The 16,563-nt window shown below is 39.6% G+C and overlaps 1 protein-coding gene across 8 annotated transcripts in view; it reads right to left on the reverse strand.

The window, feature by feature from the left end:
* Positions 1-16,563, reverse strand: part of ZFHX4 (zinc finger homeobox 4) — a 180,790-nt gene that overhangs the window by 5,124 nt on the left and 159,103 nt on the right. For 6 of the 8 annotated variants that reach the window (XM_081013241.1, XM_081013242.1, XM_081013236.1 and 3 more), the window contains 4 exons: positions 16,349-16,485; positions 15,360-15,560; positions 13,865-13,982; positions 7,229-12,607 (listed from right to left, as the gene is read on the reverse strand). In XM_081013241.1, coding sequence (XP_080869367.1) covers positions 7,229-12,607; positions 13,865-13,982; positions 15,360-15,560; positions 16,349-16,485 — 5,835 coding nt within the window. The remainder of the gene's footprint in view (positions 1-7,228; positions 12,608-13,864; positions 13,983-15,359; positions 15,561-16,348; positions 16,486-16,563) is intronic. The other 2 variants (XM_081013243.1, XM_081013240.1) reach the window with 1 other exon arrangement.

Consider the following 16,563-nt stretch of genomic DNA (forward strand, 5'->3'; position numbering starts at 1 on the left):
CACACTGCCACCAACTGTGGAGGTAGAACATAGCCATTATGACCAGTAGATATGGCATGGTCTCAGGTTCAAGTATTATAAGGGAAAGAAGAACTACTCCTTCTCCACACCATGCATGATCTTAAATACTTCTATTATGGGAATCTGGCTGACAGTAAGAAATCTTAACCTATTTGAAAATAATTATATTAAATTGTGGAAAGAGGTTGAGAAAGAGTTGGCGATACGGGAGAGAATGAAACCCTCCCTGTTAGGTAGAATTTCAGCCATTGAAATGAATATACTCCACAGGATGTTGTTTTTATTCCAATCAATCTCGACTGTAAATAATTTAAACTGCTTCAAAGAATGAAAAAACCCCACAATATCTCTAAATTCATCTGGCAGGGGGAAAAGCCAAGAATTAAACATAAAATTATAATAGATACAAAAGAAAGAAGAGGCTTTGCCTTGCCAGATCTGCAATTGCATTATGAGGCAGATTGTTTGTGTTGGTTAAAAGAATGGATTGTATTGAACAATGCAGACATTTTAGATTGCGAAGGTCATGATTTAAAATTTGGCTGGCATTCATGCCTTTGGTATGGGAAGGCTAAAATCTATAATAGTTTTATGAACCACATTCTTAGGAAGAATCCATATAGAGTCTGGGGAAAATATAAAAACCTGCTTGAAAGAAAACACTTTTATGGCTATTTCCCACTGAAGCAATTACAATTAAGAGAGTTTCTATGGATAGGCAATGTGTGACTTACAAAATAAGGATACACTTCTGTCTAAAATGTATCATTTTTTATTAGACTGGGAAACAAAAGACGAGCTAGTTAAAGCTTTAATGACACACTGGCAATAGATATAGGGCATAATATAGATCTTAACCTCTGGGAGAAACTTTGGAAAAACAACCTGAAATTTACTGCATGTTATTCATTGAAAGAGAATTATTTGAAAATGATTCATAGATGGTACTTAACTCCGAATAGGTTGGCTAAGATTTCTAAAACAGAATCAGATATGACTTGGAAGTGTAAAGAAGCAGAGGGAACCTGAGTAGACATGGTTAGGATTGTGCTGTTGGCCTGCTAATTTTAGGCACACCACTTGGGAGTAACACCTTAGAGACCAACTAAGTTTGTTCTTAGTTGGTCTCTAAGGTGCTACTGGACAATTTTTTCACTTGGGAGTAAGCCTCTCTAAACTAAATGGGGTCGTAATGCCAAGTAAGCATGCATAGGATTGGCTTTTATATGTGTTAGTACAGCTGGTCAGCAATGTAGTTGTTTTTATTGACATAAGTCATGCAGCTATGTATTTTAGTAGCAAAAGAAACTGTAAGCGCGCACTGACCCTATTTGGAGTATCTATGTACAATGCAAGAGTAAGCATGAAAAATTCCTTATCACACTTCAAATACCAGGTATAGACAATGTTTGTTACAGTTAAATACTGTAATGCAATTCCTATGAGAAATATAATTGGCCAGCATACTGTAGAAACATTTTTTTAAAAGAAGCTGTTACAGAGAAATAGAAGTTTTATAAAAACAATGAGAACAGATAAACTCTAATGTTCAAAGCATGGTGAGCTTAAAGCACTCTCTAGGATCAGTGTAAGAGGATAAGAGTGATAACCCTGGGCACTGCAAGGATAGATGAATATTAGTTACATTCAAGTACTAATTGAGTGGGCCTGAATGGTGCTTAAATCATCGATATCCAGGTGCTTAGCATTGCTTAGGATAAAGCAATTAGAACTTAGAGGAAGAGGTGATAAGATTTAACAAGGCAACCATTTGATGTTTGTCACTGAACCATTATTTTTATTTAATGGTAAACTAAAATATATTGTCCAGGATTAGAAACAAGTTTGATGTCCTTATTACTGTACATAGTGACTTTTTGGACTAACTACACAATAGTATTGAATGGACTATTAGAAAAAAAAGTGACAACTGTGTTAAATTTTAATGTTAGCCACTCATATTAAATCATACATTTAATTTCCTTACCAGTAGTGTGTATCTATTTCTGATACGGGCTAACAACTAGATATATAGTATATTGGGAGAAATTATTATGATCTTTTGGTCTTCACATAGAATCATAGCATGAATCCAAGCATGTGTCTTGCCCTTCTATCAAATGAATGGGCAACTTAAAAATTGACTGATCAATGATTGAACGGAGTAGAGATGAATGGACTATTCCTACCTACAGCACAATTAACCAAGATGTATTTATGCAAAGTTAAAGATTTCCTATTCTCCAAATGTTTTCAAATGAAATACAAGATCAGCTAGAAAGGCCTGGGAACATTAACTATGAGAAGAATTACTGTTGATACAAAATACTGCAGTATACCTGAGGAATGCATGGTACCAGCAAAGAAGAACCTATGACCCCCCCAGATGCTGTTGAACTCCTATTTCAATCAAACAGATAGCTAACAGGAATTGTTGTCCAGTAACGTTAAGAGGGCCACAGATTCCCTCCAACGACGCAGAGAATCACTGCAATTATTTTACATACATTGAAGCTTTAATCTCATCATCACTTCTTGTATTTCCTGCATTTCATTTCCCTCTGATATCACAGGTATATCATTCTCTGTATGTTTATCCGTGTGTGTGTGTGTGTGTGTGTGTGTACATAAACACACACACATATATACCTGCCAACTCAGAATGACATTCCATGTGTTTGATGAAGATGAAAGCTGGTCCATGAAAGCTTATGCCATTTTAAAGTCTTTAATGTGCCACAAACCTAATTTGTGAATGTGATACCATATACAGTGGTGCCTCGGTTTTTGAACGTAATCCGTTCTGGAAGACTGTTCAAGCTCTGAAACGTTTGAAAACTGAAGCGCAAAGGGCGGTCTGCAAATTAAATTGAGAAAATTGAATAAAACCCAGTGGAAGCCGTTCAACTTCTGAGGCATGTTTGAAAACAGAAGTATTTACTTCTGGGTTTTCGGTGTTCAAAAACTGAAACTTTTTATTTCCGAGATGTTCTAAAACCAAGGTACCACTGTATCTGTGACTATGATGTCAGAGAGAGACAATGACATGAAGCAACAGCATCCTAATACACTTAAAGCAAGTAAATAGTTATAACAGATGCTAAATTTATTAAATCAGGGGTGTGGGTGTTGAAGGACTTGCATGCGTAAAGGGATGTCTGAAGAAAGGAAAGGTATACCAAGCACTAAGGAGGACCAGGGTCTAACAACATAATCCTGGGCATGTTAACTAAGAACTAAATCCCACCACATTCAAGGCGGAATGAAAAATGAAATAGTCAAATGCATTTCTACTGCAACAATGAATAAAATATGTTAGTAGTGTTTAGGTTCAATTACCTTACCCAGTTTTGTTCTCATAGACATTTTCACTGATTGCAGTACAAGAACAGGGAGCCTCCTGCTTTGACCTAAGAACACTCAATTGTCTGGCATCCTGAGCTCTTGTTAGGACACCTGGCTTTAATAAGTGCACTGGAATGTGTGAAAAATTCTTGCATCCCTATAATTTACTTGAATGGGATTAGAATTTCATTTGCTTCCAATTCATATAGATATGTTTTTGTAGGTATATAGGTCCAGCCACACTGTTCCAGCTAACATGAAAGCTGCGTCTTATAATGCAATCACCGCTGCACACAGTTTTACTTTACTGTTTTCATTGCTGTGTGTGTGTGTGTGTGTGTGTGTGTGTGCGCGTGTCTCAATCCCTTGATATGGTTATCTATAGTCTGGCTAGTTGCACTGCATTTTCTTGGTCACTTCAAGCAGACTTTTCAAATAATTTTATGTTCAACTAGGTTTTACTCAGAGTAGACCCACTGAAATTAACAAACTCTGTCTTGGTCATTAATTGCAGTAGGTCTACTCTGAGTAAATTTTATTTGACTACCACCCAATATCTTTTATTTTACTTTATTTATTTTTAATGTATTTTTATTAAAGATTTTCTTGATTTATAGAAGTATGTGTAATGTCTCTCTCTCGTATTTTTTCCATCTAACATTTTTACAAATCAGTTTCATTTGTTGAGACATTAGGAAGAAAAGGGGGAGAGGGGTGGAGGGGGGAAGATGGGTGGGGGTGGGGTCGGGTGGCAGTGTTTCTATTTTACTTAATATATGTAGGGTTTGGTGTCAGAGTTGCTTGTGCAGGTTCTCTGCTGTTCACTTGTGCTCCTTTGATGGTGAGAGAGGTTGGGGTTGGCATAGGGTGTGGTTGTTTGTTTGTGATTGACTGTGGTGATCTTTGTTTTCATGTGTGAGTGGGGTGGGTGTGTGTTTTGGATCAGGTTAGCCATATTGATTTGTATGGTGTTGGTGGATTATTGTCATTGTCTTGTTGGGCTGTGTATGTGATAAAGTGGAGCCATACAGGGGTAAAGGCGTCTTCTTCTATGTGTCCCCGTGTCAGTTTCAGTTTATTGGTTAATTTTTCTAGTAAGGCTGTTTCCCATACTATTTGGTACCATTGGTCCATGCTTACTCCTGACAGGTCTCTCCAGTGTCTGGTTATGGTGTTTCTGACTGCTGAAAGTAGGTGGGTTATAAGTTCTTTGTGGTGTAAATGGGCATTATTGTCTTGGAAGATGATTAGTAGGGCTAATTCTGGGGTGATTTCTAATACTTGCTTAGTTATTTTACATATATCTCGTATGGCTGTTGTCCAGAATAGTTGGATTTTGGGGCACTCCCACCACATGTGGAGGTATGTGCTTGTGGAGGCGCACCCCCTCCAACATTTTGGTGAGGTTCCTGGGCATATTAGCGTTAGTTTTCTTGGTGTTAGGTACCACCTGACCCAATATCTTTTATGAATTTTACATTTTGCATCTCAGTTCAACCAACTTTCAAAGGATTTCAGAAAGCGGTAAGACATGATTTCAAATTTTGATGAGACATAATGAATGAATGTTTATGAATGAACGTGATTTGGACATATAGTGCAGCAACTGTAAGACTGATTAAAGCTGTAATGCTATATATGCTTATCAAAGAGTAAGTTCCATTGAATTCAGTGGGGTTTGTTCTGAACTGGTATGTTTAGGATTGCACCGTAAATGTGCCAGATAATGCAAACACTACACCATAACATTAATATTTTGTTAGGTGGCACTATGTTAAGGAGTCTTGTGGCACATCAAAGAATAACAAATGTATGGCTGCATAAGCTTTCTCAGGTTAGAGTCTACTTCATCTGCTCTGCCTGTTAAGTAATCATTGCCGTTTTGAAGCACCTATAGAACAGAGCTTATTTATGTTAATGAAAACATCTTTTCTAATTCTTCCAATCTTTATGTAAATAACTAATTGCATGTGAAGAACATGCTCAAAGATAATTTTGTCTATTTTATCATATATCTATCTGATCATAACTATGAAGAGAAAAGATGAAGAAGATTACACATTTAAATTCAGGTGCCATGTATCATGGTTTGAGTATGTGGTAGGGAAAACCCACAGGAGCAGGCAGCAGGAATTTTAACATATTTTGAAACATTTTACAAGGTTAAAAAACTAACTCTTGTAAAGGTTTGCAACTGGGATCAGCACAGCGAGTGGGACTACAAGAAGATCCTGACTGAATCTCTCTCGCTGCATCAAACAGAGATGTGAAGTGCTGCTCACAGCAAAACAAGGATATGTTAAAAGTGGGTTAATAAGATATGAAGCATATCAGCATTGAGCATATATTAAATAACTTTTGAGGAGTACTTTTCACTAATGAAAGATTAATATAATCTGCTCTTTTGCTTTCATTTCCACTACTCCATTAAGAGCCATTAGGAACATATATTTTCTGGGCAATAAAGATAGGATGGAGGGGCTACTTACTATGTTGAAGAACGAAACATCCCCTATCTCTTTAGTTTGTGTTTATTCAGAGAGATTAGCCACATCAGGTGAAAGTGTGCCTCATTCCTAACCGATACTTCATTGATTATGTAGTTGCATTCATGATTTGAAGATTTGGTAACTTGAGTGGCCCAGTTCATATGGTGAGCTATCTAGACCTAACCAATAAGTAGTGAGAGTTGGCCTGCACACATGGCAGTAGCTACATCTACTACCTGATCTAAATATTATTTCACTTCCAGATGGCCAAAATGCTGATGCAGTAACTATGGGCAAATTTTGTCTTAAAGCAGAGCAAGTTATGTACTCTGCCCTCATTCCTGACAACAAAAACACCAACAGATGTATGCTGTTGCACTTGCAGAAACGCAGAATTGACTGGACTTAGGGAGCACAGAGCTTTTAGTATTTATTCAGAAGTCACAAAATATGTATAGTAAGGAATAAAGGCTGTATTATGAGATTTTAAAACGACTGTTATAAATTTGATGCAAACCCCCCCCCCAACTTAAGAGGAACCTAAGAGGAATTCTTATCAAAATTTGACTAACTCTGAAGTAAATTACAAGACAGGGAAAAATTCTGTTTGCATTTTTGCCCCTACATACGTAAACCCTGCCTATCAAAATGCAGGTTTGTGCTAATTTAAATAAATACATTTGAACTCAGTGCCTTAGTCTGTAACCCCAGTCTACAAATATTTCCCAGCAGATCAAAACCAGGATTTGAACTCAGAGTCATTAACTGTCTTTATAGCCCAGTCTTTGCCATGATTATCTCACTATTTCAACGGGACTTGCTTTTAAGGATCACAAGCTAAACTAGATAAATTCAAGGAAACAATATATTTTAGTGTACAGGCCCTCATTTTCACATGACTGGACCTTTGCCTTAGTTGCTAAATATTATCTCCTGACTTGCTTTTATGAAACAAACTATTTCACACTGTGGTGAAAGTTCATGGAAAATCTATTAAGTTGTAAAGATACCCAACTCATACTATTTGATAACGCAGCGAGTTAATAAAGGTGGACTTGAGTTCAAATGCTCTACCCTTGGCTAGTTTGTGGTGTAGTTCAATTTCATATTTTTTTATTAGTTAAATAATTTCCTGAATATCTAAAAGTGCTAAAAATAAACACTACAGTGTTACTTAAATGGTGCTATTTAAAGGTGTATATGTAAGTTATTGCTTGAATAACACATTCCATTTTACTTTTCTTAGAAAATGTTCTAATATACAGCCACAGAACTGACAGAAATGGATCTACCTACAAATGTTTTGGCAACCAACACACCCATTCCTTTTGTCACAACAGCAGCAACAATTTATCCTCTTCCTTTTTACTTACTGTTTGAACTTTGAGGAAATCCTGTTAAGGAAGATGGACCATTCATTCCAGGCAGAAGAACTGGAGGAAGGCCAGGGAGTCCTGGGTAAGCTGTTGGCAAACTGATTCCATGAAGTGAGCTGCTCTCCATCATGCCTGGCTGCTGTACTGTTAAGCCTAGAACATCTGTAGCCTTCTTTATACGGTCCAATTCCTGCTGTGCCATCAGCTGTCTAACAGTTGTAGGAGCTAAGTAGTCTTTTTCCCGGTCCAGTTGACTTCCCACAGCTTCTCGCACTTTTGAAATATGTTGTTTGGAAAAGATATGGTCTCTTACGGACAAACGTGCAGAATACTTCACCCCGCATAGGGAACACTCTGGTCTTGAGCCATCAGTTGCATTCTGATTGATCATGAATGGCTTCCCTATGTTAATTTTGAACTTCTTCTCTTTTGCTCGAGCATTTTGAAACCAAACCTGAACCACACGTTTTGGCAGGCCAATCTCGTTCCCTAGCATTTCGCATTCTTGCATGGTTGGAGTCCGATAGTCGCTAAAGCAAGCCTTCAAGACCTTAAGCTGCAGGTTACTCATTTGCGTCCGAAATCGTTTGTGACCTGGCCGGTCACTGTTTTTAGATTTAAAAGGGTTGCTTGCTCCAAAGGGATTAGGTGAACTTGGATCAGCTATACTCGATGTTTCACTGCGATCAGCATTATCATCAGGGTCATCAGTAATGTAAACACTTTGGTCAAGTTCACTATCTTTGTCACTGTAATGCATTGACGGGCTAGTCAGGGAGAATAGAAATTTGTCATCGCTGTTCTCCATATTAGGCATGTTTGTGTTTTTTGGCAAACTGTCATTCAGAACATTTTTTGGCTCTTTAGGAGAGGATGTGGATTTCACATCTCCTGAACTACCGGTCATACTTTCCATTTCATTGTTTCCTTCATCTCCTGTTGTGGCATCGCTGATTGCTGTGTTAATTGATGAAGTCTCATCAAAGTCAGTTTTATTCTGGTCATACCCACCATCAGCAGGAGCTGTGTTCAGATTCTCTATGTCTTCGTTGCATTCTGCTTTGAAGGAAGAAGGGCTTAAAAGATTCTTCGGTGACATTTCTGCAGTTTTACTAACTGGAGTTGAGACAGTAGAAGCTAATTCATTTTCACTCGATAAATCAATCTTTGTTAATGATAACGATGGATAATCAAAAAACATGTATTTGTGTGGGCTCTCTCCTCCATCTTCATTGGCTATCAAAGGACTTGGTGGCAAACTATAACCTGCTTGTTTTCCTTCATTCCAGTGCCGAGAGCGAATATGACTTTCTAAAGCAGACTTTGCTTTAAACAGTGCTCGGCAAAAAGGACATCTTTTATGAGATTGAGCTGGACCTACTGCACGGAATTGTCCTTTTCTTTCTCGAGCTCTTGTATTCTGAAACCAGACTTGTACAACTCTCTTTTTTAGTCCTACTTCACGTGCAATGTGATCTAGCATTTTTCTGGTAGGATTGGAATCTAAAAGGTATTTTTCGTAGAGTATTTCCAGTTGCTCTGGAGTAATTGTAGTTCTCAATCGCTTATCCCGATGCTGGTCCTCACCACTGTTCCCCCCCTCTTTTTCACTACAGTTGTTGTCTTCCTTATCATCCAGTTTTCGTTTAAGTGAGCCAGGAATTGAAGCAGCGTGGTGAGCTGTATGAGCTGAGCTCACTTGGGGTGCCACCTGAGCTAAAGAACTGCTCAGCAATTGTCCAGTCATCAGAGGGTTATTTGGATCAAATATCATATAGGGCATATCCATAGGCCTTTCTAAAAACTGGGAATGAAGGAACTGATTTTGGGCTGCTAAGAAATGCATGTGCTGGTGCTCTTGCCAAAGTTCTAGAGTGGGAAAGGCAACTGTACACTGGTCACATGGGTACTGTAGTAACTGAGGAGGTAGACTGTTCTGAAGAGGCGTCATTTGGATTGCTAAAGGGCTGGAGGGAACAGGGGTCGTCTGTGATGCAGAAGGTGGTCTGCCTCCTATTTGGGATTGTTTCTGTTGCTGTGTTTGAGAAGCTGAGGGCTGTGGATCAGAGGAGGTGGTTGGTGCAGGCTGCACTGATTTGTTGCCTTGGGAGGAAGCCTCCACTTGCTTAGGTATGGTATCATTTTGCTTTGGCTTTTCTGTTGACTCAGGTTTAGGAGAGGTTTTTCCAGGTTCAGGTTTGGGCGATGGCATCAAAGGAGTACTGGAACCAGATCCAGAGCTTACTGTTGTTAAAGCCATACTTTTTGATGAATCAGATGGGCCAGAAACTGTGCAATTCTTGTAAAGCATTTGATCTGTAGCATCCATTGAATCTTCTGTTTGGCTTTCATCTTGTGCATCATCATCTTCGTCTTTATAACACAGCTTTTTCTGATGTGTGATTAAGTCAAAGATCCTGGGGAAAACTATGCTACATTTTTTACACTGATATTGCATGTTGCTAGTCCGAATGTACCTCTCATTGGTGAGCTCCCTCTTCTCAGTATCTTTAGTTTCAGCTTGATTTTCATAACTTTTACGAGCCTTCTGTCGTGCATTTTGGAACCATACAACGATAACTCGAGTAGGTAGGTTAAGTACTGTCGAAAGTTGTTCAATTTCATCATCTTTTGGATAAGCATTTGTGTCAAAAAAATCCTGCAAGACTCTGAGCTGGTAGTCAGTAAATCTAGTTCTAGATGATCGCTTGCTGAACGCTGAATCAGATTTGTAATGCTCTAAAGAACTTGGCTGTGGTTCAATTCTTATATCTTCCAAAACTGTTATGGGAGGATTGCTAAAATTATATGGGGAATCCTTGTTTCTTTGTCGCTCCTTAAATAGGGTATTTCGAAACCAGTGTTTGATAACCTTTTGGGAAAGGCCAGATTTCTCAGCCATTTCTTGAATCTGTTCTTCACTCGGTGAATTATTAATATCAAAATATGCCCTCAAGATTTTTAATTGGTCATCAGTGATTCTTGTACGTGGCCGCTTGAACTGAGAATGCCGTAGGAAATTTGGATCTAATCCTAGCTGTTGCTGACAAAGCTGAGTAAGATCTGCAGACAGCGCATCCATTGGTGGTAGCTGGAGGGCAAGTTGAGGAGGCAATCCTGGGTGTTGCACTGGCTGCATCATAATTGGAGGGAAAAGTGGAAGATCTAATGAAACTGGCAGCTGCACTGGCGGTGGTGCAGAAGGCGGTGGTGGAGGAGGAGGTGGGGGTGGGGGTGGCGGTGGAGGCGGTGGTGTTGGTGGTGGAGCCTGCAAAGGAGTAGGAGTAATGCTTTGAATCTTTCCAGAACTGGATGAAGAAGGTTGTGAAGAAGGCGGAGGAGGAGGCGGAGGTGGTGGAGGAGGAGGAGGTGGTTCTGGGGAAGATGGTGAAATAGGATAAAGCTTGTCATAAGCCTCCCTGTATTGACGGGCAAACTTTTCTAATGCACCGTATGGAAAGAACTGTCCATGAACATGTTCTTGGTGGCTCTTTAATATAAGAATGTTGGAAAACAATTTACTGCATGCTGCACATTCCAATTTGTCAGTATTTTCGCAATCACCAGCTTTATTTTTTTTCTGTACTTTCTGTCTATTCTCATTATATTGAATAACCAGCTCAAAGCCGAAGTTTTCCAACAATGCCTTGGCTGCATTTCCTCTTGCCCCAGAAGCAATTCTAGGTGGTGGGATGGTTGGTTCAGAGGACTTCTGCTTCTTTATATCTTTGTTTTCTTTCAGTCCTTCACTATCACTTGTGAATTCTTGCTTTGGTTTTTCTTGTTTCTCTGAAATCTCTTCCGATTCCTTATATGGTGGTGTATCCTTCATCATCTGGCACTCAGCACTTACTGCACTGTTCTGCTCTGTTTTCACTAACTTATTAGTTTGCTGCTGCTTTTGTGACTGGATTGGCGGTGGCGTCGCTTGATACTGTTGTGCTTGCTGCTGTAGGATCTGTAGCTGCGTCTGACCGACATGGTGCTGAGTTTGCATCTGCTGCTTCAGGTCTTCTAGCAGTGAGCCTGCCATACCCGCCATGCCAGGCATGCCAAATGCAGCAGAGCCAGGCAAACCCAGATCAGGACTCAAACTGAACTCTGTCCCAGGAATATAGAATGGAAAAAGAAACTGTGGCTGCTGAAACTGTAGTAGCGCCTCTGGTGTCATAGGAAAATGTGGCAAAAATGCTGGATTTAGGAACTGGGGTTGAAAGAAAGCTGCTTGCTGTTGCAATTCATGCTGGAGTTGCATTTGCAGTTGTGCTGGTGACTGGGGAGGATGATGCGTAGGCTGAGCAGAAACTAATTCAGAAACTTGCTTTTTATTTAATTCTTTGGCATCTATGTGGCTTTCCTTGCTGTTAACTGCTGGTAATATTGTAGGATCTACCATCCCCTGGCTGGGGCTATTAACATTTCCTGTTATGCTGTTTCCACTCATTGCATTACTACTTGGTTCTAATTTTGCAGCCCTTGCCTTAGTTTGATGAAGCACAGATCTCATATGAATTTCCAGTGTAGAACTTTGGCTATAAGAAACATTGCAAATGCTGCATTTGTAGGGTTTGTTGTCAGTGCTGCTGTTCGCTTCTTGAGGGACTGGACTGGATGCTTCCTGCAACACCTTTTTGAGTTTATGCAAATGAGACACTGAGTTATAATGAACCAAAAGAATGTTCTTTTGAGTGAAAGATTCTTTGCACACTGTACATTTATATGGGCGAGAAGGATCTAGAAATTTTTCCATAGTAAAATTTGGCCCTTTTCTAAAAGGTAAGGTCCGCTTTGGTTCTGAGCCCATTTCATCTGGAATGGAGCTACTATCACTTCCTACAGGACTTGCTTTACCTTCCTGGTCCATCTCGTATTCTCTTTCTATATCCTGTTCTAGTGCATGTTCATCTTGTGCCATACTTTCGTTCTCTGCCCAGAGTTCACCATTTACAGGTAAAGATGCACACAACTGCTGAATTTCAGCTTCACTGAGTTCTGGGTGGCCTGCTTCCAAATGTTTTTTTAAAGCCTGGAATGTACGGAAGCTACGTTGGCAAAGGCTACACATAGTAGCAGCCCGAATAGCATGATACTGGGAATGTATTTGAAGCTTCTGCATAGTCTTAAAAGCCAAGCTACAATGGTTACAACGATATTTATAGACATGGCGATCAGAAACAGAAAGCTGCTGCCTCTTCTGCTGCTCATTCAACTGATCAGGCAGTGATTCAACGATCTTTATATCTTTACTGCTGTTTTTGTTCCAATCTGGCATTTCAGTAGATTCTTTGAGTGGCTTCTGTTCCTCTGTTTTAATTTCCATTCCAGTCTTTGATTCTTCAAGCCCAGAGGTGTTCTTCTCATCTGGAGGACTTTCACCTGTTTTTTAAAAAAGGAAAGAAATTATATAGCTCCATAGCATTTGAATCCATAATACATATTAAAAGAAAGAACGTCCAGAGGAGGAGCCAGTATGCTGCAGCAATAACAACAAAGAGCCTCATGGTACTGTAAAGGCTGTCTAATTTATTATGGCATAAGGTTTCATGGCCCAGTGTTGACTTCATCACAGGCTTGTGATCCATGAAAGTACCATAAGACTCTTTGGCATCAAATGAAGGATGCACCAAAACACCCCCACCCCACCCCAAACAAGGAGAATTTTGTTGCAATGAGTGACTATATCTGTTTTCAAAAGAAATATACGTAGTTCACGAGCGTGAATTTTGGGCATAAGAACCCATCTAGAATTGAGTCAGGACAATAAAAATCTAGTTCCAGTGTTCTTAAAGTTGTTGTAAATAGATTCTTAAACACATTCCCCAAACACAGGACCAAGCTGTTTCTCTGATATACAAGGGATATTATCCACCTGGAAACTTATTTATGTGAAGCATGAACTCTACAACTGAATTAGAGGCCCCTTCATTACTCTTACAAAATTGCTTTATGCAAAGTATCTGGAATCATCTCACTTTCCACCAAAGTGACCAGCACCACAAATGAGTCATGGTCTAAACCACTGAGCCTCTCGGCCTTGCTGATCGGAAGGTTGGCAGTTCGAATCCACGCAACAGGGTAAGCTCCCGTTGCTCTGTCCCAGCTTCTGCCAACCTAGCAGTTCAAAAGCACACCAGTGCAGCTAAGTAAACAGGTACCACTGTGACCAGAAGGTAAACAGCATTTCCATGTGCTTTGGCACTCATCACGGTCCTTTGTTAGCCAGTAGCAGTTTAGTCATGCTGGCCACATGACCCGGAAAGTTGTCTGTGGACAAACGCTGGCTCCCTCAGCTGGAACTGCCTTTGACTGGACTTAACCGTCCAGGGTCCTTTACCTTTTTCCTTTACCATACAGTAGATAGCTGTATGAACTAGGGGCATAGATTGGGTGGGCTGAATGCAGCCTACAAGTCTTAAAATGTGTAACCCAACCTAGATGTTGTATCTGTTCAAAGAAACATATATACATATACTGTATGCTATAAAAGTGCTACGTTCATGAAACGCTGCTGAAGAAAACCAGGCCTTATTTTTCTTTGGTTAATATAGCAAGCACACCCCAAAAGGAGAGGCGGTTTATCAACAAAAGACTGCAACGCTCGCCCTCTGCAGGCTTGGCTTTTTCTTGCAATACCTGAATATTTCCCAGATCCTTCAGCTGTCAGACTTGCAGAGGCATCACAGTCAGATTTCTCTGAAGCAGCTGCTGGCAGTAGCATACTATTAGGCATCATCACATCTGGTACAGGAACCTTTAAAAACAACAACACACACACACAACTCAGGGAAGTTTTTAATGTGTGAGATTTTAATGTATTTTTAATCTTTGTTGGAAGACGCCCAGAGTGGCTGGGGTACAAATTAAATAATAATAATAATATCAGGCATGATACTGTGCTCACCAAGAGAATTGCACTGTTTATCACATCATCACATATGGCCAACTGAAACAACTAACAGTTTGATTAATCTCGGAATTAAGCTCACAGATGTAGCAGTGAAAATGGTGTGGATGCATGACTACTAACCGAAATGTCCCTAGCAGGACAGGTAAGGAGAACTATTGAAAGGCTCACTTTCTGTTACACGTCAAAAAAAGCAGTTTAAACAGCTGCTGAGAAAAGGCAAAACAAAGTAACTACTTCTGAGAGTACTAGTACAATCCAGTTTGTACCAATTGGTATAATGGTCAAGTCTTGAAATTGGGAGGGACTCTTTTTGTTTTCAAATCTGGTGGCAACTTCTACTGATTTTGCTTAGGCATATATACCTCTGAAATGGGGTTCCTGCTTTGCACTTAGGACCTTAAATCACAACTGATTCTCTTCCAGCACATGCCAGACCTATAATTATAAAGATGCTTTCACATAATACTTCACAACACATTAGAGCTTTTTTGTGATATCTGAGTCAGGTTTGATCATAATTAAGAAAGGAAAGAATATGGAAGACAGTGTGATAGTAAATTCTAGGCAACGTAAGTTGCTGATACAGGTTTTAAATAACACTACATAAAGCAGTAGCCACACAAATGCTTTTAGCCTTTTAACTTTCCTGCCACCATATTACTATAACTTTTTTTTAATTGCTCCTATTTATTACCCTGTTTTTCGATCAAGATACTCTTATGAAAATTACAATGAACTACAAGGCTAGGATCCTGTCCTATTACTAATAAAGGTTTCATCTCCCCCATCCTGTAAATATAAAAACATTCTGGTACTTTTATCTGTTTCTTCACAATTTACCACTTCTCATAAAATTGCCAACAAACAGTAACTTCATGTGTATTTAGCCCTCAGAACACTGTTTACAGTAAATTAAGACTAAAAATTCCCCTGTGGGGAAAGATAGTAGTAGAACCAGTTTAGGATGTGCATGGAGGCACTGAGGTGAGTGCCTTGATCTTGAAAGGTTGTTTTTAATGAGTGCTTCAGATTCTTGTGTCTTTGAAAATTAGGGTTAAATGAATAGGCCAAAGGGATGTACTAAGTTATTGGCAGGACTACGAAGAAATCTCAGGAGCCCAGGTTCCAAGTCTCTAGCTCTATCTACAATGCCATAATATATTCAGCATCATTTACAGTCCATGTACTTGTCAAATGTGCATCAGCATTTTAAACACTTACTGTCATAAGCAGTTTCTCTACACAGTCAGGAGACACACTGTGCAAATGGGTCAAATGTAGCTGAAGATGCATTTTGTTGCTCAGGACATCTTGGCAGAGGGGACAGCAGATAACAGGCTGCATAGAATGCTGTGACAGGACGTGCATCTGGATACGATTTGGGTCCCTGCTATTGTAGTTACAATAAGGGCACTGGTAAAACTGAAAAACATCCAACAAAGATTCAGCCCATTAGACAAAGCTTGCTTAACGCCCTGAGCAAATCGTCTGTCACTACAGTATTACTAGCCCTCTTTTCAAGATGGTGCATCTTCTCCTGTCGCCTGCCACCTACAGTATCTTCCATCAATTCCTCACTACCTTCAGCCTCTATCAATACCCAGATACACAACTCATATGGGAAGACCACTGCCATGAAAAAAGGTGCAGGAAGGAAGGGGGAGACCTGACTAGTCATGGGGGGGGGGGATTTTGGCAGCAAAAGAAGAGTTTGGATACCATGTAAGTAAACTCCTTAGCTTATACGGTTTTATAATTTTTATCTCATGACATCTGTTATTTTATAACACAGTATCTATTGAGTGGCTGGTCAGGAATCATCTAGAAAGAAATAATGCACCTGTGGCTTAAAATATCAGATAATGGTAGCTGGGGTAAGTTTTGGACATGTTCTCTTTGGGATTCTGGATTTTTAATTATTTTCCTCTGTAGGTCTCCCAAGCATCCAAACATGCATATATAGTGCTTTGGTAACTAGTTCTGACATAAGGATTTGCTTCTTATGATAAATGTGGGCCCTTTTATTTTTTTGCAACACTGACAAGGTCAGGAAGATGAACTAGGGGGACAAGATTTTCCAGCTGGTCTGAGTTGGCAGGGCCAACACAGCCCCTGATGAATTAGCATGACATAGGAATTCACCCCCAAAATATTTATGACATAAGAAAAACAATGCTACAAGGCAGTAAGGATCTAACAATACACTTTACCTGTTCGTGACCAAACTTATTTTCCTCAGAAAGTTTGGACTTTTTGGGTGCACCATCTTCTTCTTTAGCCGGAAGTAGTGGTTGTTCCCCTGCTGCAGTAATTACTTTTGGTTCCTTCTCTGGTGTGTTTATTCCTGCTTCCAAGACAACACGTAAAAATACATTATAAATAGCTAACAGATTGCTGGGTTTACTGTGACTGCAACCCCTTAGGG

This window comes from Podarcis pityusensis (genome assembly GCF_964106645.2).
Source record: "Podarcis pityusensis genome assembly, chromosome: 7".
Lineage (NCBI taxonomy): Eukaryota > Metazoa > Chordata > Lepidosauria > Squamata > Lacertidae > Podarcis > Podarcis pityusensis.